Genomic DNA, 21,351 nt, shown 5'->3' with positions numbered 1-21,351 from the left:
GCAGTTTTTGGCCAGGGCTGGGTTTGAACCCACCGCCTCCGGCATATGGGGCCAGCGCCCTGCCTTTGAGCCACAGGCGCCACCCTTCACCTTAATTCTTGTAGAGTATTTCCACTGAGTGTAGAATTTTCATTGAGTGCACTTCGTTGTTGCTCCTTTTCCCTCCCTGGTTTGTTTGTTTATTTTTGTTTAACCAATTTTATCAAGGTATAATTCACATGGAATAATGAGATTTTAAATGTGCAGTTTTATGGATTTGGGCAAATGTGTACACCATGTGCACCAACAACTCAACCAAGATGGAGGGCATTTCCATTACCCTAGAAAGTGCTTCCATGCCTCTTCCAGCCAGCATCCTCCCGAGAGACAACAGCTTCCATTCTGCTACATATCACCATTGAGTAGTCTTGCCTATCTTGAATTTCATATAAATGGAATCATACACTATGTACCTCTAATGTCTGACTTCAGTTGCTTGACTGAGGTTTTCTGAGATTCATACATGGTGCTGCTTCTGTCAATAGTTTGCTCTTTTTCTTTGTGCAATAGTACTCCATTATATGAAACATCTCAGTTTGTTTACCTGTTCTCTTGTTGACAGGCATTTGGATTGTTTCCAGCTTTCGATATTATGAATAAAGGCTTATGAACATCTTGTACAAGTCCTTTTGTGCAGATATGTTTTTATTTATCTTGAGTAAATCCCTAGGAGTGGAATTGCTGGGTCAGAGGTTAGGTATGTGTTTTGCCTTAGAAGAAACCAATTTTCCACAGCGACTGTATTATTTCACATTCCCATTGGTAACGTATGACCCTTCCAGTTTCTCTACCTTTGCCCGAGTATTTAATGTTGTCAGTCTTTTCAATTTATGCCATCCTAGTGGTTACGAAGCAGTCTCTTGTTGTGATTTTAATTGATAGTTCCCTGGTGACTAATCATTAAGCCCCATTTCACGTGCTTATTGGCCATTTCTCTTGTCAGTTTTTAGGGCATTTATTTTTCCTGAGATTCCAGGACTTCTTGAGTGTATAGCTTGAAGTCTTTTCATCAGTTTTGAAAAATTGTCGGTCTTTATCTCTCTGAAGACTGCTTCTCCCCATTCTCATTCTAATTATGTGTATGTTAGACCTGGCTGCATCTCTGTGTCTTTTACCCTCTATTCAGGAGTTTATTTACCTTTGTGTCTTCTTTCTTTGTTCTGGATATTGTCCTCTGTTCCATCCTTTAGTTCACTAAGTTTTTGTTTTTGTTTTTTTGGTTTTTTTCAGTTTTTGGCCAGGTGCTGGGTTTGAACCTGCCACCTCCTGTATACAGGGTCGGCACCCTACTCCTTGAGCCACAGGTGCTGCGCCTAGTTCACTAAGTTTTACTTCTCCCACTGAGTTCTTACTTTCAGATATTGTCATTTTCTGCATATCCACTGGTTCTTTTTTTTTTTTTGTAATAATCTTTCCAATTTGCTGCCAAAATTCCAATCTCATCCTTTCATCTCTTTGAACATAATTAATACAATTATCTTCAAGTCTCTGCCATGCCAGTCTGTGAAACCCCTGTAGGTCTGTTTGTATTGCTGATTATTTCTTCTGGCTTTTGTTAATGTGGTCCTGTCTCATTGTATGTCTGGTTATTTTTACTTGTGTGCCAGCCATTGCATTTGCAGATTAGTATGTAGAAATACTTATGGCCTGAGATGATGTTGTTTTCCTCTAGAGAGGATTTATGTTTACTTCTTCCAGGCATTTAGGGCTACAAGGAGTCTAGGATCACCTTAATTTAGTATCAGCAATTGGGATTATTAAAAATTTAGCTGCAGTCTCAATATGGTGAGACCATGTACTTCCTGCTTACCATTACTCCTAGAGTTTAACACTAAGTTGCCCCAACTCACACCAAGGGGAAATTCACCAAACTCTCTCTCCTCAGCAGATACTAGACCTCAATTTCTGTACCCCTGGCCTTGTGAAGCTAATAGAAATACTATTCGGCCTCTCAGCAAACTCCCCCAGCCTAGAAAAAGTGTCCCCCAAACTTTCCAGGCTTCCATCTCTCCCCACATTCTGGCTGGAAAATCTTCACTATCTTAACAACCCTCTGGGGCCTTCAAGCAACACTTCTAGTTGCCCCCAGCAGGAGAATGAGTTTGTCCATATTAGCTGACCTGCACTGTTCTGCAAGACAAAATCTACCAATAGAGATTTTTTATCCAGAGTCCAAGTATTTTAGAAGGAAGTTATGAATACGGATCATCTTGACCTTAGAACCACAGAATGACTGATGAGGACTGATCCTCAACTTTAAGAACACACCTCTTATTTTCTGTCTGGGGAAGTCAAATAGCAAGTCAGAAGCAAAGCCGGGATGTGAGTCCCTGGTTTTCCATTTCCAGACGTGCATTGTGTATTCTATCTGCAGGAACTGGTAGCAACTTTTATCCCTTGAATAAGGTCCCTGGAAATGACCTCACCTGTCTCTGAAACCTGAAAGTCTTGTCAACTCAGCAAGAGGCTTATGCAACCCATGGTTGCCAGAGGCCCTTTTGCCTCTACTCATGCCCATAAATGACATGGAAGTGACCTAAGCATAGCCGGTCATTGTAGACTCTCAGATCTAATAGCAGAGCTTTAAAATCTCTAGCCTCACCTTTACTTTATGGTTCCAAAGGGAAAAGGATTTGCTTAAGCTCGTGCTTTAAGTCAGACAATCTAGTTTCTTTCTAGCTCTTGCTAATTCCATCCACTCCTGATATTAATATGATTGACTTCCACCTCTGCCCAGGTCTCCACAGGCCATTCCCTGCCCAACCCCAGCCTCAGGGCAGGTCACGGGAGTGGCCATCGGATGCAAGCAAGCTCCTTGGGGAGCAAGATTTCTCAATGGCTTTCAGCAAACCTGCCCTTCCACATTCGTTGGGTGCAGGATGTTCTGCTGACCTTTTCTCTCCAGCAGCTGTGTTTATATTTCGCATTTGCCACGGGTCCCTGAAAAAGAGCCCTCTTCGTGGCTGCCAACCTCTGGGGCCCAGGAGGTTTACTGCCAGGCCCCAGTGCAGAGTTGGGATCGTCTGCACACAGCAGTTCACTGAAGCTCAGAAAGGGGGTGCAGCCTGCCCAAGGCCACAAAGCTTGATAGCCTTAGGGCAGACTCAGGTTTTGAACTTCCCATAGCAGCCCACCTTCCTGGAGTTACCTCCTTTCTTGGAGCTGTGGTCTCAACCCCCTTCAAATGAGTTCACTTCTAAGGGAAGAGTCCATGGATACTAATAAAATTAACCGTCCTTTTGAAACAGGCTTCTATTTTCATCTAGAACCATTTCTTGGAGCCGGGTGAGCCAGCTGAGTTCAAACTGTTCACATTTTATCTAAAGGAACACTTTAAGCCTCAGGGTTTCTCTCAATAAGGGAGTTCCAGAAAGGCCTTAGGGTTTGCCCCCAAGGGAACACGTGTCTAAATCTGGGGACATCTGTGGTTGTCAGGACAGATGGAGCTCCTGGCATGGAGTGGGTGGAGTCCAGGGACACTGCTCAGCACTCTGCATTGCCCAGGACGGCCCCACCCTGGAGAATAACTAGCTCTGAATGTTCTCAGTGCCCAAGGGGAAAGAACCTGTTCTGTTGGGTATTAATCTCCCACTATTGATCGAGTACCTTTAGGATTTTGTGAATTTAATAGTTCAGCCAGATTTGCAGCAGGGCCCTAGACTTAGTCTCTCTCCACTGACGCTGTGGTCACTTTTTGTTGCGCTTTTTCATCTGCACCTGCCCATCCATCTGCTTGACAAATGCTTAGAGCACAGCTTCTTCACCCAGTGGGACAGGCCCCCGGGCTGGGCTGTAGGATGTGGTTCCAAGAATGCAGAAGAGTGAGGTGCCCTCAGACAAGGATGGGTCCACCTCCCTGGAGGGATGGATGATATCAAAAATCCATCCTGAAATGAGGACATCTGAGCAACACACAGTTTAAGCCATTGCCAAGATCCCAGTCTTTTTTTTTTTAACCTTGAAGACTCTTTTTATTAATTGAACTTTACACTCTTCCCACACACCCTCAAAGTAATGTCCAGCACCCATGGATAATTGAAAATAATACACTTGGGAAGAAGCCAAAGCCTGGCTCTCTGCCACCTTTGCCTGGCCACCTTTGCCTGGCCGCCTACCAGCTTATCTCTTGTTAAGACTGATGCTTTGCTGGGTATACCTGTGGCTCAGTGAGTAGGGTGCCGGCCCCATATATGGAGGGTGGTGGGTTCAAATCTGGCCTCGGCCAAACTGCAGCAAAAAAATAGCTGGGCATTATGGTGGCCGCCTATAGTCCCAGCTACTCGGGAGGCTGAGGCAGGAGAATTGCCTGAGCCCAGGAGTTGGAGGTTGCTGTGAGCTGTGTGATGTCACGGCACTCTACTGAGGGCAATAAAGTGAGACTCTGTCTCTACAAAAAAAAAAAAAAATGATTGATGCTTTGCTACCTTTTTGATGGCTTCTATTTAGAGTAGTAAAGGTGCTTTTTTAATTATTAAATCATAGCTGTGTACATTAATGCAGTCATGGGGTACAAGGTGCTGGTTTTATATACAATTTGAGATATTTTCATCGAACTGGTTAATATAGACTTCACGGCATTTTCTTAGTTATTGTGTTAAGAAATTTATATTCTGGCTCGGCGCCTATAGCTCAACCGGCTAAGGCGCCAGCCACGTACACCTAAGGTGGCGGGTTCGAATCCCCAGCCCGGACCCGCCAAACAACAATGACGGCTGCAACCAAAAAATAGCCAGGCGTTGTGGCGGGCGCCTGTGGTCCCAGCTACTTGGGAGGCGGAGGCAGGAGACTCGCTTGAGCCCAGGAGTTGGAGGTTGCTGTGAGCTGTGATGCCACGGCACTCTACCCAGGGGAAAAGTTTGAGGCTCTTTCTAAAAAAAAAAAAAAAAGAAATTTATATTCTACACCTAGTAAATTTCACATGTACCCTTGTAAGATGCACCGTAGGTGTAAATTGGAACAATACAGAGAAGATTAGGATAGATCCTGAGCAAGATCCCAATTTTAATGTTGTCTTGTAGTCATAGGCAGCAGGGTGAGACCAACCCTGTCTCTAAATATATATATACAACTATATAATAAATAATGATAAGATATATAATAAGTGATACAAATGCATAATAATAAACATATAAAAATAAATAGCAATCTCACTTTTCCCTCCAAAATCTCTTAGTTTGGCTTGGCGCCTGTGGCTCAAATGGCTAAGGCGCCAGCCACATACACCTGAGCTGGCAGGTTCAAGTCCAGTCTGGGCCTGTCAAACCTCTCAGATATCTTTCATATCTGCTCCCAGACAGTGGCTGGTCCATTCTCCCTAGGGATAATTTCTGGCCACTGCCATCCCCCACCCCTGGTGTCCCAACCAAATCATGCATGGTCTGATACAGCAGGGAGCAGTATCCTCATGTGTGGGAAACAGTCCCCTCCCATGACCTGAGCCAGCTTCATGCTTAGCCTTAACTCTGTGTGGATTTGGGCAGGTCACCTTGTCCCCCTGGCCCTCACTGTCTTCCCCCAGACCATGAAGGGACAAGCATGCTAGGTGGTCCCCATGCTTCCTGTTGGCCATGATGCTGTGCAATGTCCTGGTGAATAGCTCATCTGCTAACTCAGTTCTGTGCACAAGCCCTCAGCCCTCGGTCTCCTTGCTCGAATGCAAGGATTTCTTTCAGCTATTCCTAGAGGCTAAAAAGGACTCCATGAGAGACCCTGACATAATGACACCCTATGTGTGCATCCCCAAGGCTGGCAGTTGTCAGTGCCAGCTGGTTCCCACGGACCTCTGTGAACCTTGTCCTGCCTTTGCAGAACCCTTCAAGTGGCTTTTATCATAAACAGCTTCTGCACATTGTGATGCTATTAGTTGTTTTAACTGAAGGTTTCAGCACAAAGGGGGCATCAGGGACCTGAAAATGGATCCAGGTCTCACCTAGCTGGTGTCAGGGACTCCCAAAGGAACACCTGGCAAGTGTACAGGTCACAATCAGGGAACCACGCTGTGACTACCTTCACAGGTAGGGTGACCAACTCATCCTTGTCCACCAGGGATCATTTCTATCTTAACACTGAACATCCTGTGTCCAAGAAAACCGTCACACTATTTGTGTCCTTGGGTAAATTGCTTTATCTTCTTCCTGAGTCACTCTATGCTATACCTACTTTTTTTTTTAACTTTTATTATTTTAAAACCATTTCATCTCTCCTACACTGCTGCTTGGAATACAAACTAGTGCAGTGACCTTGGAAACTGTTTGGAATAATGTTTAACATACAGAAGTAAACCAGGAGCCAGAAAACTCATGCAGAACAGTTTATCCAAGAGAAACGGAATCAGGTTTACCCAAAACCCTGCACATGAATATGTATTGCAGGTTTATGCACAATCCCCCCAAACTGGAAGCAACCCATGTCCCCTACTTGGTGAATGGACCCACAGTGGTGTGCCCCTGTGGTGAAATACTGCACAGCCACGAAAAGGGAGAGCTGATGTCTGCATCAGCGTGGGCAAATCAAAAGGCATCCTACCCTGGGGAAGAAGCCAGACTATACCATATTATTCCATTCATAGAACTTTCCAGAAAAGACAAAACTATATGAACAGAGGACAGATGGGTGGTTGCAGGGGCTGGCGACAAAGGCATAATATGGGGGAGTTTCTTAGGATAAGAGAACCATTCTGTGTCACGGTAGTGATGTTAGTTACACGGCATGCGAGTTTGTAAAACCTCACCAACTGTGTGCCCAAAGGGATGGGTTTTTACTATAAAATTATGCTTTAATAAAAACATTTCATTAGAGGAAATTACAAAAACACACTGTAACAAGGCTGTCATCTCGAGGTTCCCTGTCTGCCTTCATCCACCTATATTTTAATACCACAGTGAATAACCACACATTCGCTCTTTGTCATGTTCCTGTTTTCACAAATAGCGCTCTCTATACGTGCCATGCTTTCACTTGCCACTTACAATGCTTGCGTAATGTTCCACCAGAAAAATGTCCCATTACATTGGCCATTCCCTATTGCGGAACATGTGGTTTCATTCTAACTTTTCACTGTTATAAATCACACAGTGGTAAACATCTGTCTATGTATAACTTTTTATTTCATTTTTCCCCCTTGGGATAAATGCCCCAGCAAGGGGTAGAGCACAGCCTGTTGTTCTTCATCTTCAGTTTATAAAGCTGAGATCAGTTTGCAAGACCAGAGAGTCAAGAATGGGCAGGCGTGGTGGCTCATGCCTGTAATCCTAGCACTCTAGGAGGCCGAGGAGAGTAGACTGCTTGAGCACAGGAGTTTGAGACCAGCCTGAACAAGAGCAAGACCCCGTCAATAAAAATAGCCAGGCATTGGGGCAGGCACCTATAGTCCCAGCTATTCAGGAGGCTGAGGCAAGAGGATCACTTGAGCCCAAGAGTTTGCGGTTGCTGTGAGCTATGATGCCACAGCACTCTACGGAGGGCAACAAAGTGAGACTCTATCTCGAAATATTAATAATAATAATAAATAAATGAATAACAAAAAGAACGGGCATACCCTAGCTGCGCCTACAGGACTCTTCTCTGACTTTACTGGTGTCTTGAGTAGATAAAGTGTCCGCCGTTACTCTTCCAACCTGCTATCTTCCATTATTACTGAGGCCATTTTAACTGGTTATTTACCAGCTAAATTACTTCATGAACTGATTAAATTCTTCTTTCTACTTGCTTTCCTGACAGGATCTGGCTAAGGAATTAATACGTTAAAGAGGTCATCTTTCTGCTTATTTATTGCAATGCTACTTCCTAGGACAGTGGTCTTGGATTTTAGTTCTATTAATATTTGTCATGAAGTTCTAAATCTTTATATATGATCAGAGCTACTGATCTCAATTCATTCTGTTGAGTCAGTTGTTAGGACGTAACTTCTGTATGATAGAGTATTCCATATAATTGGTCCTAATCTGTGTATATTTTCTTTCATTCTATGGCTCTTTATATGGAATCTCTCTAGGGAGTGTGGAATACAGTTTGATGTAAAACAATGATTCGCCCAGGGGACACTTGGCCACATTTGGAGACATCTGTGGTCGTCACACTGGGGGGTGCTTCTGGCATGGAGTGGGTGGAGGCAGGGCTGCTGCTCAGTACCCTGCGGTGCCCAGGACAGCCCCACCCCAGAGAACACTCAGGCCCCAGTATCCACAGGGCTGAGGTTCAGAACCCTGCTCTGGCTGGGTGTTTCTCTGCTTCACCATCAACATGTCCTACTCTGATGAAAACCACCTCTCCTCTGGTTTTCCTTAATTCCTATGTGCACTGGAGCCTCAGATCTATTCTATTTGGGGGATGATGGCCCCCTCTTTGTAAGTTATCGTAGCTTTACAACATATACTGGGTGGGGGGGTGGGGGATACCCTTGGTGTCCTCATCTTTAAGATGTGTGCATGTGAGCATTTTCTGGAGGACACTTAAATTGGGTGTGGTTTATTAGCCTTTGCAAGGAGCTCAGCCAGGAGCGTGGCAGCATCTATTAAAGTTTTATTTTTAGAGAGCTTCACCCCACATGTTCCCCTACCTCCCCAGCCCGGAGCAGCCTATGCAGGGAGGTATGTTGGGGAGGGGCCCCCAGGGCTGTGTGCAACTCTGACACCCCACCCCTGCCCACAGCTCTCTTGGCCCTGCCCTTCTGCTAGGGCTTTCTGAGGCCCTCCTAGGCCCAGGCAGGCTCAGCCAGGTCAGGGTGCCCGGCACCATCATGTGCCTTTGCAGGGAGGCAGCTGGTGAGGAATGTTCCCTGGGCTGACTCAGCACCAAGGCGTGTTTCGCTGGTGCTGGCTTAATCCTCAGTGGGGGGCATGGCTGCTCCCTGAGTCACTGGCTGGCTGGTGACAGCAGCCAAGACAGGGACTTCAGGAGGCAGCTGCCAGGGCTTCAGGTAATGCAACCCATGTCTGAGTCTCAGCATCTCAGCGTAAGCACACAGAGACACATGCACATGCAGACTTACACATAGACACATGTGCCCAAATGCATATACACAATACATGTGTGTTCACCTGTGCACACATGTGCATGTATGCACAGGAGTACACAAATACATGTGTGCGCACTGACATGCATGCCACATGTGGGCATGTGCAATGAACACAAGTGCACATGGCCTATACACATACGTGTATACACATACACATGCACACACAAACACACACATACACTCACACACAATGCCACCCTCTCTGGCCTTTCTAGCAGGCCTGGGTTACAACCCAGCCCAGATGGAGCCTCTCCCAGAACATTTTGCCTAAAACAGGGTCAGCCACATTTAGGGACTTGATGGTCACAGGGAAGTAGTGGGGGTGGCTATAAGGGGCAGTGGGGCTCCAGGGTCCTGGCTGGCACTTCTGACCATGGATGTTAAATAGCACCCCCTTGGCCTTCCAAGGAAAACAGGCCGTGAGCCAGCCCGTTTGTTCTCTGTGCGCGTCTATATTTAGCGCTGAGTAATTTAGGTATTTTTAAGCTGAACCAAGGGCGGTTTTCCCTGAGTTGGATGTTTTGTGGCTGCTTTGAAGCTCTCAGTTGAATCAGAGCCCTCTGAAAGCCCACACGTGGGCTCTGGGCTCCCAGAGCAGACAGGCTCAGGTCTTTTCTGTCCCAAGAAGGGGGATGGATGACTGCTGGAAACAAAGGGCACTGGCAATATCCAAGGGATTTTTTTTGTCTAATCGACACCTTTACCAAGATCACTGTGGAGTCATATCCGTCATAACAAAGAACACAGAGAAAGTCTGTGTCTCATTCACCCAGTCCTATGGCAACTAGAGGCACAACCAGACAGTGATACAATCCACCAGGCTCATTCAGATTTTTGCAGTTTCACTTGTACTCTGTACTGTGTGTGTCAAGTTCCTTTCAAGTTCATCACAAGTACCTGCAGACCTATCTCCCTCCTGACCCACCTGCCAGCTACTAATCTAATTATTGTTGCAAACATGGTTTTATTTATTTTGATTTATTTATGTATTTATTTATTAAGACAGAGTCTCACACTGTTGCCCAAGCTCAAGTACTATGATGGCACCCTAGCTCACAGCAACCTCAGACTCCTGGATTCAAGTGATTCTCCTGCCTCAGCCTCCCGTGTAGCTGGGACTATAGGCACCAGCCACAATACCCAGCTAATTTTTCTATTTTAGTAGAAACAGGGTTTCGCTATTTCTCAAACTGGTCTCAAACTGCTGAGCTCAAGTGATCCTCCTGCCTCAGCCTACTTAGTGCTGGGATTACAGGCCATGAGATGGGCCTGTGAGGGTGGGCCTGTGAGGGTGGGATTGTGAGTCCCCACGCCTGGCCCTCCAACATGTTATATTAATGGAAATGCACAGCTTGTCATGATTGGGATTGGCTTTTTTCCCTTGGCCCCATTCCCTGGAGATTAATCCCCATTGTTGTATATATGGATATATTGTGAAGTAGGAATGTTCTGAAGATCTGAAATCTTGCCTTTACTTTACTGCAGCTGCCTAGTTCTACAAAACAGACAGAGCCCATGAGTTATGACAGATACCAAACTCTACTTAATTACCTGGTTAAGTGTCTGCCTGTCTCAGAACAGGTTCCTTAACATGATGCTGCTGACATCTGGGGCCAGGGCAGTGCTGGGCCTTGCAGAGTGCTGAGCAGTGTCCCTGGCCTCCACCCGCCCATGCCAGGGCCACCCCTCCTCCAGTCGTGACAACCATGAATGTCCCCAGACATCACCTAGTGCCCCAGGGTGGCAGGATCACCTCTAGTTGAGAACCACCGAATTAGAGTTCACCAAACAAATCAAAATTGGATGGAAAAAGTAGAATTTTTGCTGCCTAAAGGAACCGAAAAAAATTTTGCATAACGGAATTACATAAACAAATAAACATCACTCACACATGGCTGGCAGGAATATAAAACGGTGCAGCCACTGTGAAAAATGGTGCAGTCACTATGAAAAACAGTTTGGCAGTTTCTTAAAAATTAAACATGCGTCTACCATATAACACAGCAATTTCACTCCTCAGTGTCTATTCCAGAGAAATAAAGACGTATGTTCACATGAAAAGCTGCACAGGAATGTTTATAGCAGCTTTACTCATGACAGAAAAAACTAAAATCAGCCTGGCAAGGCGGCTCACATCTGTAATCCTAGTACTCTGGGAGGCTGAAGTGGGTGAATTGCCTGAGCTCACAAGTTCGAGACCAAGCTGAGCAAAAGCAAGACACCATCTCTAAAAATAGTCCCAGCTACTCAGGAGGTTGAGGCAAGAGAATCGCTTGAGCCCAGGAGTTTGAAGTTGCTGTGAGCTATGACGCCATGGCACTCTACCAAGGGCGACAAAGTGAGACTCTCAAAAAAAAAAAAAAAAAAAAAGAAAAGAAAAAACTTAAATCAGCCCAGATGTTCTTTTTTTTTTTTTTTTTGAGACAGAGCCTCAAGCTGTCCCCCTGGGTAGAATACCATGGCATCACAGCTCACAGCAACCTCCAACTCCTGGGCTCAAGCAAGTCTCCTGCCTCAGCCTCCCAAGTAGCTGGGACTACAGGTGCCCACCACAACGCCCGGCCATTTTTTGGTAGCAGCCATCATTGTTGTTTGGCGAGCCCGGGCTGGGGATTCGAACTCGCCACCTTAGGTGTATGTGGCTGGCGCCTTAGCCACTTGAGCCACAGGCGCCAAGCCAGCCCAGATGTTCTTAAGCAAACTTTTCCATCCACACCATGGAATACTGCTCAGCCATGAAAATGAACAAGATACTGATTCATGTAACAGCCTGGGGTGGGGAAAGCCAGTACCAGAAGGTTACATTCCATACAGTCCCATTTGTATAACATTTTCTTTATTTTATTTTGTTGTATATATACAGGGTGGCCATAAAGTTTGTGTGCAATAGTTGTTAAATTGCAAATGAATTTTATGGCCACCCACCCTTTGTATATTTTTATAGACAGGGTCTTGCTCTGTCACTCAGGCTAGATGCAGTGGCATCATCATAGCTCACTATAGCCTCAAATTCCCAGGATCTCTCAAAAGATCCTCCTGCCTCAGCCTCCTGAGTACCTGGGACTACAGACATACATGACCATACTCAGCTAATTTTCCTATTTTATGCAAAGACCGGGTCTCATTATGTTACCCAGGCTAGTCTCAAACTCTTGGGCTCAAGCAATCCCCCCACTTCAACCTCCCAAAATGTTGGGATTATAAGCATGAGCCACCACACCTGGCAACATTCTTAAAATGACAAAAGTTTGGAAAAAAAGAACATATCAGTATTTGTGGGAGATTAAGGATGGTTTGGGAGTTGGGCGTGATTTTCACACCCAGAAGGGACGCTGGAGGTGGGAATGTTCTATATTTGTACCAATGTCTAGTTGTGATTATTGTACAAGATGTTACCATTGGGGAAACTATGATCTCAGAACTAAATATAATTTAAAAATAAGATGAATAAAAATGTTTTGGAAACCTGTAGTCCCAGCTACTCAGGAGGCTGAGGCAAGAGAATCACCTAAGCCCAAGAGTTGGAGGTTGCTGTGACCTGTGTGATGCTGCCATGGCACTCTACCGAGGGCAATAAAGTGAGACTCTGTCTCTAAAAAAAAAAAATTTTGGAAAGAATAAAAGTCATCCCAAACAAAAACAAAGCAGGAGTCATTGGTACAATGAAGAACTGACCTGTATAGGAGAACCCAGGAGGGAAGTACTCTGACCCTCCAAAATGTTTATGTACAGATGCCAAAAAAATGTATACACAGTTTTTTAAGAAAAAAAACTGTATAAAAATTGCAATACTCAAGTCACGTTTGACTTCTGCAATTATAAGAGACATATGATACAATGTACATTACTGATATCTATTGAATATTACAATTCTTTTTTTTGAGACAGAGTCTCACTTCATTGCCCTCAGCAGAGTGCCGGTAGACTGCCGTGGTGTCGTAGCCCACAGCAACCTCAAACTCTTGGGCTTAGGCAATTCTCTTGCCTCAGCCTCCCAAGTAGCTGGGACCACAGGCACCTACCACAACACCCGGTTATTTTTTTGTTGCAGTTGTCATTGTTGTTTATCTGGCCCAGGCTGGGTTCAAACCTGCCAGCCCGGGTGTATGTGGCTGGTGCCATAACTACTGTGCTATAGGCACCAAGCCTGAATATCACAATTTTAATACAGTTTTTTTCTTTCTTAAAATGTGTATATATTTTTTGGTACCCTCTGTATCTATGGAATACCCAATCCTAAGAGTGCTGGGAAAATAAATAGATGAGTATGTACAGCAAAAACAGCAAATATTCTCCCCATCATGCCATGGCGTTAGAGAACTGTGAATTAGCTAAAAGTTTCCAGAGTGAGAGGGAGATGGTTTATCTTGAATTGTCCACTCATGCTAAATGACTGACTTAAATAGAGCACATTATCGACACTCAGGGAATTGTCTTGGGTAACCAGTGTCCCCTTCGAAATTCATGTCCGCACACATGACCCGATTTGTAAATAAAGTTTGCAGATGTGATTAAGCAAGATTAACTTGTGCTGGAGTGGGGCGGGCCTTGATCCAATGACTGTGTCCTTATAAGAGAGAAATTTGGACACAGAGACAGAGAAAGAGGAGATAACCATGTAGTGGCAGAGGCAGAGACTGGAGTGATGCGGCCACAAGCCCAGGCACCTGCCACCCCCCGGATCTGGGAGAGGCAGGAAGGACCCTTCCCTGGAGCCTTGTAGAAACCCTGACTCAAGGCTTTCACCTCCACAACTAGATTTTTGTTGTCTTAATCTGCCCTGTTTGTGGTCATCTGTTCCAGCAGCCCCAGGGAGAACATCTACCCCAGCCCTTTGGAAAGCTCTGGAAAAGCCCTCAGATCTGAATAGGGTCCCCTCAGTGTCTGGGGACCATCATCTCTTAGTCTCCTGGAGTTTCTGTCATAAACAAACCCCTTTCCTGTGGCTGCCCTCTCCCCAAGAAGCTACTCCCAGGCAGGAAAGGACTGCAAAGGCTGCCACCTCTGCCCCACCCCAGGAAGCCCTGATCCACTCATAGGTCCCCTGCTGGAACCTCTGGGGGTCAGCAGACCTAAGCACCACTCCTCCACCTGGCCATTTTGTGTCTGAATGGGAACTTGGAGCCCTCCTGGACGCAGGAGCTGCATGGGTTTCGATCTCTGCACAGCTACCACCCAGGGTCATCAGTTCTCCATAAGGTTTGCAGAATAGAAGGCAAGAAATGTGAATGAAATAGGCCTGGGCTCTCCAAAGAAGGGGGACCCACCAGGATCCCGAGACCTGCTTCTGTCCGGGGTCCACGGTTCTTACCCTTCAATCCCCGCTGGGAAACTGGGCCCCGTTTGAGACATCTGTGGTTATCACGACTGGGTTGAAAGATACTCGGCACGGGGTTCACGGAGGCCAGGGGGGCTACTCAGCACCCTGCAGTGCCCAGTGTCCACGGTGCCTGGCGGCAGGGCAGGGATCAGAGAAGCTCCATGCTTGTCTCCTGCCGTGTCCCTCACTCTAGCCCAGGCGTCCTCAAACTATGGCCCGCGGGCCACATGCAGCCCGCCTAGGACATTTATCCAGCCTGCCGAGCGTTTTTGCCGCTGCTCTCTGTCCTGCTTAGCAGCCAGCTCATCCCGGGGCCCACAATCCAACCCTCCAACAGTCTGAGGGACAGTGAACTAGCCCCCTGTTTAAAAAGTTTGAGGACCCCTGCGAGTCTAGCCCAACCAGGAGCTGGTGCCATTATTTCTGGAAGTCTTCTGAGAACCTTTATAGTCACAGCCAGGGGCACCAGACCCCAACTGGCCACAGAAAGGTATGTGGGAAGTCATGTTTAGTGGGGTTCCCTCCCCTTGGCCAGGGAAGCTGGAGATGCAGCAAGGCCCTAGGGTGGTGGGGCCGGGCCACACAGTGAGGCTGTGGGAAGGGGTGTTCTGCCCCACTGTCCTTCCTGGGCCTGCTGTCTTGGGTCATTGCAAGCTGGCTCAAGTCCCCCTGCTTTCTCCCACAGCTTTCTGGACGCCGGGGTCCTGAGCTGATGGCAGACAATGTCAGCCACTAACAACATCGCCCAGGCCCGGAAGCTGGTGGAACAGCTCCGCATTGAAGCTGGGATCGAGCGCATCAAGGTGAGTGAGCCGGCAGCAGGAGGAACTGGGGGGATCCCGAAGGTGTGCCTGGCAGGTCACAGGCACTCAGTAAATGACAGGCAGGGAGCTTCAGCGGGAGGGCAGAGGTTACGCCATGACTGTACCTCTCACTGTGTGACCACGGACCCTCACCTAACCTCTTGGCCTGCACTTCCTCCACAGAAAGATTGCAGCTGATCTAACATCTACCTCTTGATTGTCACAGCAATTTGATGTGTTATAGCACTTTGTAAATGCAGTGAGACCCCCCAAGAAGGGCTGAGCCTGGCCCCTAGCCCCAGGGTCACCATGAGGCAAGCATTTAGTCTCCCTGCTGTCCCCTCCACTGACAGGCTGTTAGGCTTTTTGGGTACAACACATGCAAATAGACATGAGAATCTGGTGTGGTGACTCAGGCTTATAATCCCAGCACTTTGGGAGGCCAAGGTGAGAGGATCACTTTGAGCTCAGGAGTCTAAGACTGGGCTAGGCAACATAATGAGATTCTAAAAAAAAAAAAAAAAACAACAACAGAAAAATTAGCTGGACATGGTGACACATGCCTGTAGTCCCAGCTACTCAGGAGGCTGAGGTAAGAAGACCACTTGAGCACCAGACTGCAGTGAGCTGTGATCACAGCACTTATAACACTGTATACCAGCCTGGGCAATAGAGTAAGACCATGTCTCAAAAAAAAAAAAAAAAAAGGAAGAAAGAACAAAGAAATGAAAGACACAGGGAAGAGAGGAAGGAGACAGATTTGTCACTGTCTACTTTCTTCTTTTCTGCATTGTTTGCATTTTTCATAATAATCGTGTTTGATTTCTGTACTAAGGAAAGAAAACAGACAGCAGTTTCCTGCTCACAGACACTTAACCTGTCAAAGACCAGGAGCACACAAAGCCAAATGAGAAGGGCTCTAGGCAGTCTGCAATTCCAACAGACTTTAAAAAAATAATATGCAAAATGAAATTAGCCATTTTAAAGTGAGCAAGTCAGTGGCATTTCCTATATTCGCAGTGTTGTGCAACTATCTCCTCTCTCTAGTTCTAGAAGATTTCTATCAACCCAAAGGAAATCTAGTCCATCAGCAGTCATCTCCCAACTTCCCCCAGCCCATCAGCTCTTAGAGAACACGCATCCCAAATCCACTTCCCATCTCTGTGGATCTGCCTGTCCTGGACATTTCATATAAATGGAATCTCACACTGTGTGTCCTTCTGTGTCTGCTTTTCTCACTGAGCACGATGGCCTCAAGGTTTGTTCACATTGTAGCCTGTGTCAGAGCCTCCTTCCTTGTCATGTTTGAGTGATATTCTAGTGTGTGGACTGACCATGTTGCATTCACATGGTAAATTTCAGGTCCACACAGGGACCCCAGGATGACACCCAAGACTCACAACAACTCAACAGATGGGGTCACCATGGAGCACTTGGCAGTTTGAAAGGCACCTTCTCACCAAACCTGTGTCCACTTTGCAAAGGATGACCCAGCTCCAAGGGGCTGTTTTCCTGTCCCAGAAGGCAGTTTGCAGGGCTGGACAAATAGCCTTGCTCTGGCCATCAGAGAAAGAGAATGACTGAGGTAGAGGGATAGATTTACTTGAAGGCAAATTCAAATTCTGTACAGATAGCACAGGGGCTGAAAAAAAAAAAAATTAAATCTGCAGGACAACTACTAGACCCAAGCCCCAGGAAAGAGCTGATGCTGGAACACGGGTTCCAAAGCCATCTGGAAGCAGAATTCCCTTTCTTTCAGGAGACCTCAGTCTTTCCTCTTAAGTTTTTCAACTGAGTACATGAGGCCCACCCACATCAGGAGGGTTACCTGCTTTACTAAGAGATGTCAATCTCTCTAAAATACCATTGAAACATCTAGAATAATGTTTGACCAAACCAGAGTGTACCATGGTCTAGTCAAGTGGGCCCATAAGATGAACTGTCACTCCATGTATCCATTCAGACCTCTGTTCTCAAACACTTCTCACCCGTGGTTGGTCACTGGTCATGGGAATTCACTAAGATGGGGTGACTGGCTCCCAGCTTGCTCCAGCCTGGGACAGAAAGACTCGCTCCTGCTGACTGGGCAGTAAAGGGAATCCAGGAGGGTTTCAATTAGCCCGTGGGCCTCTGGCCTAGCCCAAGCCTTTCTGGACGCTGTCACACTGCCACTGGCTGGGATCCAGCCAGAAAGGATGAGGTGTGCCCTCCCACGAGGTGTCTGAATGTTTCAGGACTCCGACTGCTGGGGACAGACCTAGGCATTCAAAGCATTCCTCTGGGCTGAAAAAAGAGAAGGGCCCTGTTGAAGTGGGTTTCCTCTTATGAGCCAGTGCCAGCCCAGCCCTGGCAGAGGGCGGTGACTCATCCCACCCTGTTTGATGTTGAGGGTTAAGGAGGGCTCCCCCTTTGAAAGTTGGGCCAGGGGGATTCAGGACTAGACCCCACAATCCACGCCAGTCCCGCCTGAGGTTTTGCATCCCCTCAAAGTGGCAACCAGAAGAACCACAGAGCCCCAGCAGCAGTAGCCTCAGGACACAGCACAGCAGGGCACAGGAATTCTGGGAAAGAGCCTTTCTGTACTTGCCAGGGCCGTGCAGAGGGGCCCACGTGCCAGAGCCACCACACCAGCTATTTCCAGGGTCTGGAGCCTATTTCTGTTCCCCAGCAGGGCTGGTTCCCAAATAGAAGTTTAGAAAGTAAGTTCAACCCAAGTCATCAAAGGCAGTGGCCAACTAGCTCATGAGAGTGGCAATTTCACAATCCCTCCAGGGCAGGAGTGTCCCCTGAGCTGCCCTGCTTGGCAGGACCCTGAAGCCAGTCCCACAACCTATTGGCAGCCCAAGGGGATGCAGCCCCAGTTGTCCCTGTGGCTCAAAGGGGGATAGAGCATCTGCAAAGATACCTTCCAGGTGAGACAATCCTGTTGGGAACAGTTGCCAAGACCCACAGTGAGTTGCTGCTACTAGGGTGAGATCCAGAGCCCAGGGACATGACCTCAATTGCTCTAGCCTGGGATACCAACACCCTGACCTCCTGCCCTGCTGGGGTGAGCTGTGGGGCCATACCTTTGGGTTTTTTGTTTTTTTGAGACAGAGCCTCAAGCTATCCCCCTGGGTAGAATGCTGTGGCATCACAGCTTACAGCAACCTCCAACTCCTGGGTTCAAGCGAATCTCCTGCCTCTGCCTCCCAAGTAGCTGGGACTACAGGCGCCCGCCACAATGCCCAGCTATTTTTTGGGTGCAGCCGTCATTGTTGTTTGGTGGGCCTGGGCTGGATTCGAACCTGCCACCTTAGGTGTATGTGGCTGGCACCTTAGCCACTTGAGCCACAGGTGCCGAGCCAGGGGCTGCACCTTTGACTCCCCCCAGAGGTATCACTTGGAGGATGGGCAGCGTGGCCCGGGGTAGTTGGTGGCCTCAATCAGTGGCAGAAAGTCTTACCTGTGAATGGAAGCATCAATCCCTCACCAGAACCAGAGTTCCCAATGGATTCAGGCTGTGACAGGAAGTTAACTTGTGGAAGGTCTTACCTCGTCCTCATAGGGGCTCAGCCAAGTAGGCTGAATTGTCACTACTAGACTCCATCCTGTTAGATGTCCAGGCATGGTTTGACTAACTCCTAAAAAGGGTGCATCTAACTTGTCACCTGTGGCTCAAGTGGCTAAGGTGCCAGCCACATACACCAGAGCTGGCAGGTTCAAATCCAGCCTGAGACTGCCAAACAATGACGGCTGCAACCAAAAAATAGCCGGGCGTTGTGGCGGGCGCCTGTATTCCCAGCTACTTGGGAGGCGGAGGAGGAGAATCACTTGAGCCCAGGAGCTGGAGGTTGCTGTGAACTGTGATGCCATAGCACTCTACCGAGGGTAACAGCTTGACGCTCTGTCTCAAAAAAATAAAAATCAATTAATTAATTAAATTAAAAGGTCCTATCTGTCCTTGATTTTTTTTTGTTCAAAACCTGGCAACTCTTTTTTTTTTTTGAGACAGAGTCTCACATTGTCACCCTTAGTAGAGTGCTGTGGTGTCATATCTCACAGCAACCTCAAATTCTTGAACTCAAGAGATTCTCTTTCCTCAGCCTCCCAAGTAACTGGGACAGGCGCCCACCACAACACTTGGCTATTTTTAGAGACAGGGGTCTCACTCTTGCTCAGGCTGGTCTCAAACCCGTGAGCTCAGGCAAGCCACCTGCCTCAGCCTCCCAAAGTGTTAGGATTACAGACATGAGCCACCTCACCTGGCCAAAACCTAGCAACTCTTGAAAGAAGTTCAGCCTACTCTTTTTTTTTCAGTTTTGGCTGGGGCAGGTTTGAACCCTCCACCTCCGTTATATGGGGCTGGCACCCTACTCCTTGAGCCACAGGCGCCACCCTAGCCTTCTCTTTTTTCTAATCACTTTGTAATTGTGGGAAGACACATATAAAATTTATTATTAGCAATATTTAGTGCATTTGCAATGTTGTGTAACCATCACCTTTATCTACTTCCAGGACCATCACCCCCAAAAGCAACAACCCTGTCCCCATCAGAAATCTCCCCACTCCCTCCCCCAGCTCCTGACTACCATGTTCGGATCTGCCTGCCCTGGACATTTCACATAAATGGAATCACACATTGTGTGTCCTTCTGTGTCTGCTTCTCTCACTGAGCACGATGTCCTCAAGGTCCACTCACATTGTGGCCTGTGTCAGAGCCTTCTTCCTTGTCATGGCTGAGTGATATTGCCATGGATACATGGTGTTGATCCATCGTCCACGGATGGATACTGGGTTGTTTTCACCTTCGGGCTGTCATGAATGATGCTGTGGGAACTTGGGTGCATCTGCCCCTGCTTATCTTTCTTTTCTCCTCCTTGTGCCATTCACAGGTCTCCAAAGCTTCATCCGAACTCATGAGTTACTGCGAACAGCACGCCCGGAATGACCCATTGCTGGTTGGGGTCCCTGCCTCGGAGAACCCTTTTAAGGACAAGAAGCCTTGTATTATCCTATAGCTGTGTTCCCCTGTGCGTTCCTCTCCTTCTCTTCTTCCCTCTCTCACTGTTTCTCTCAGGCAGGGTATCACTCAGTACCTAGCTCAAACAAAACATCTCGAGTCCCCCAAACTTTTAATTCCAAAAGAAACACCAAGAGAAAACCCCCCAAATCAAAAAAGAGTTTCCACTGCCCAGAAGGGGTAAAATGTATTCTTTAGATTTAGATGGATTTTCAGACCTGATGACACAGCTATCTCACAGGCCGAGCCAAAATGGGACGGTGGCTTCACAGCCAGTTCCAATTAAGAAGAAATGAGATGCCCAAGCAATGTAATAACAATTTTTTTAAACTCTCAATTGCCACTAAAATTGTGGCATTGGAGCTGAGAAGGAAAGGTGGGTGAAGCTGCTTAAGCTCAGGGGATCTGTCCCCTGGGGGCAGTAATTCCTTCACAATTGGCTAGGTGTAAAAAGACTTCACCATTTTGCTGGGATGTTTTTTGTTTTTTAAGTAGAAGTAAAGCTGGGGTTGGGAGGGGTGGGATGACAGTGAACTTTTGTTGTAAAAAATCTCTGCACTTAAAAAAATTGTTATTCCATACTGCTGACATCAGATTTAAATGGCTGAACCTGTAGCTAAACTGTACACCTAATGCACAAATGGATTGTAAGAGCCAGGCAGGGGTTTTTGTCTACAGTATGCACTCTGGGTTGCCAAGCATCACTCCCCTAAATGGCATTTGTCACTTATCCTTTCCTGGGGACCCCATCCATTCCAAAAGTGGGTTTTCAGGCAGTCATTGGCCCAGTCAGTTATGTTTTATTTTAAGCACGAGGCATCCATGTGTCAAGAAGCTTTGATCATACCCAGCCCTTCCAGATTGTTTTCCACTTTCTCAAATCCTCATGGTCATTTTTCAAACTGAAATGCTATCCAGGAGCCTCTGCCTGGTGGGCCATATTTGTACATGGACATGTAAAAAGTTGCCAAGTTATCTTGAAGTGACCGCAAAGGACTCTGGGAGGTGAGATCCTTCCTCCCAGTGAGGGAAATATCCAATCAGGTCCCTCGTACCTAATTGTTTTGGTTTGCCACCCTGTTTCCATCCAGAAGGGCTGATTTGAGGATGGGAAGTATGTTTTGTGGAGAATCAATCAGTCTTTCCAATGGCCTTGGAAATTTAAGATGTC

The 21,351-nt window shown here is 47.0% G+C and overlaps 1 protein-coding gene across 1 annotated transcript in view; it reads left to right on the top strand.

The window, feature by feature from the left end:
• GNG7 (G protein subunit gamma 7) overlaps positions 1-20,682 on the top strand; it is a 166,824-nt gene extending 146,142 nt beyond the window's left edge. The window contains exons 4-5 of the mRNA XM_023512609.1: positions 15,061-15,178; positions 20,053-20,682. Coding sequence (XP_023368377.1) covers positions 15,098-15,178; positions 20,053-20,178 — 207 coding nt within the window. The 5' untranslated portion in view covers positions 15,061-15,097 and the 3' untranslated portion in view covers positions 20,179-20,682. The remainder of the gene's footprint in view (positions 1-15,060; positions 15,179-20,052) is intronic.
• Positions 20,683-21,351: the final 669 nt, after the last annotated feature.

This window comes from Otolemur garnettii, unplaced genomic scaffold (assembly GCF_000181295.1).
Source record: "Otolemur garnettii isolate 467f Iridium unplaced genomic scaffold, OtoGar3 scaffold00029, whole genome shotgun sequence".
In the NCBI taxonomy this organism is placed as follows: domain Eukaryota; kingdom Metazoa; phylum Chordata; class Mammalia; order Primates; family Galagidae; genus Otolemur; species Otolemur garnettii.
The sequence above is the reverse complement of the archived record's forward strand: the minus strand, read 5'-3'. Positions and strand labels throughout refer to the sequence as shown.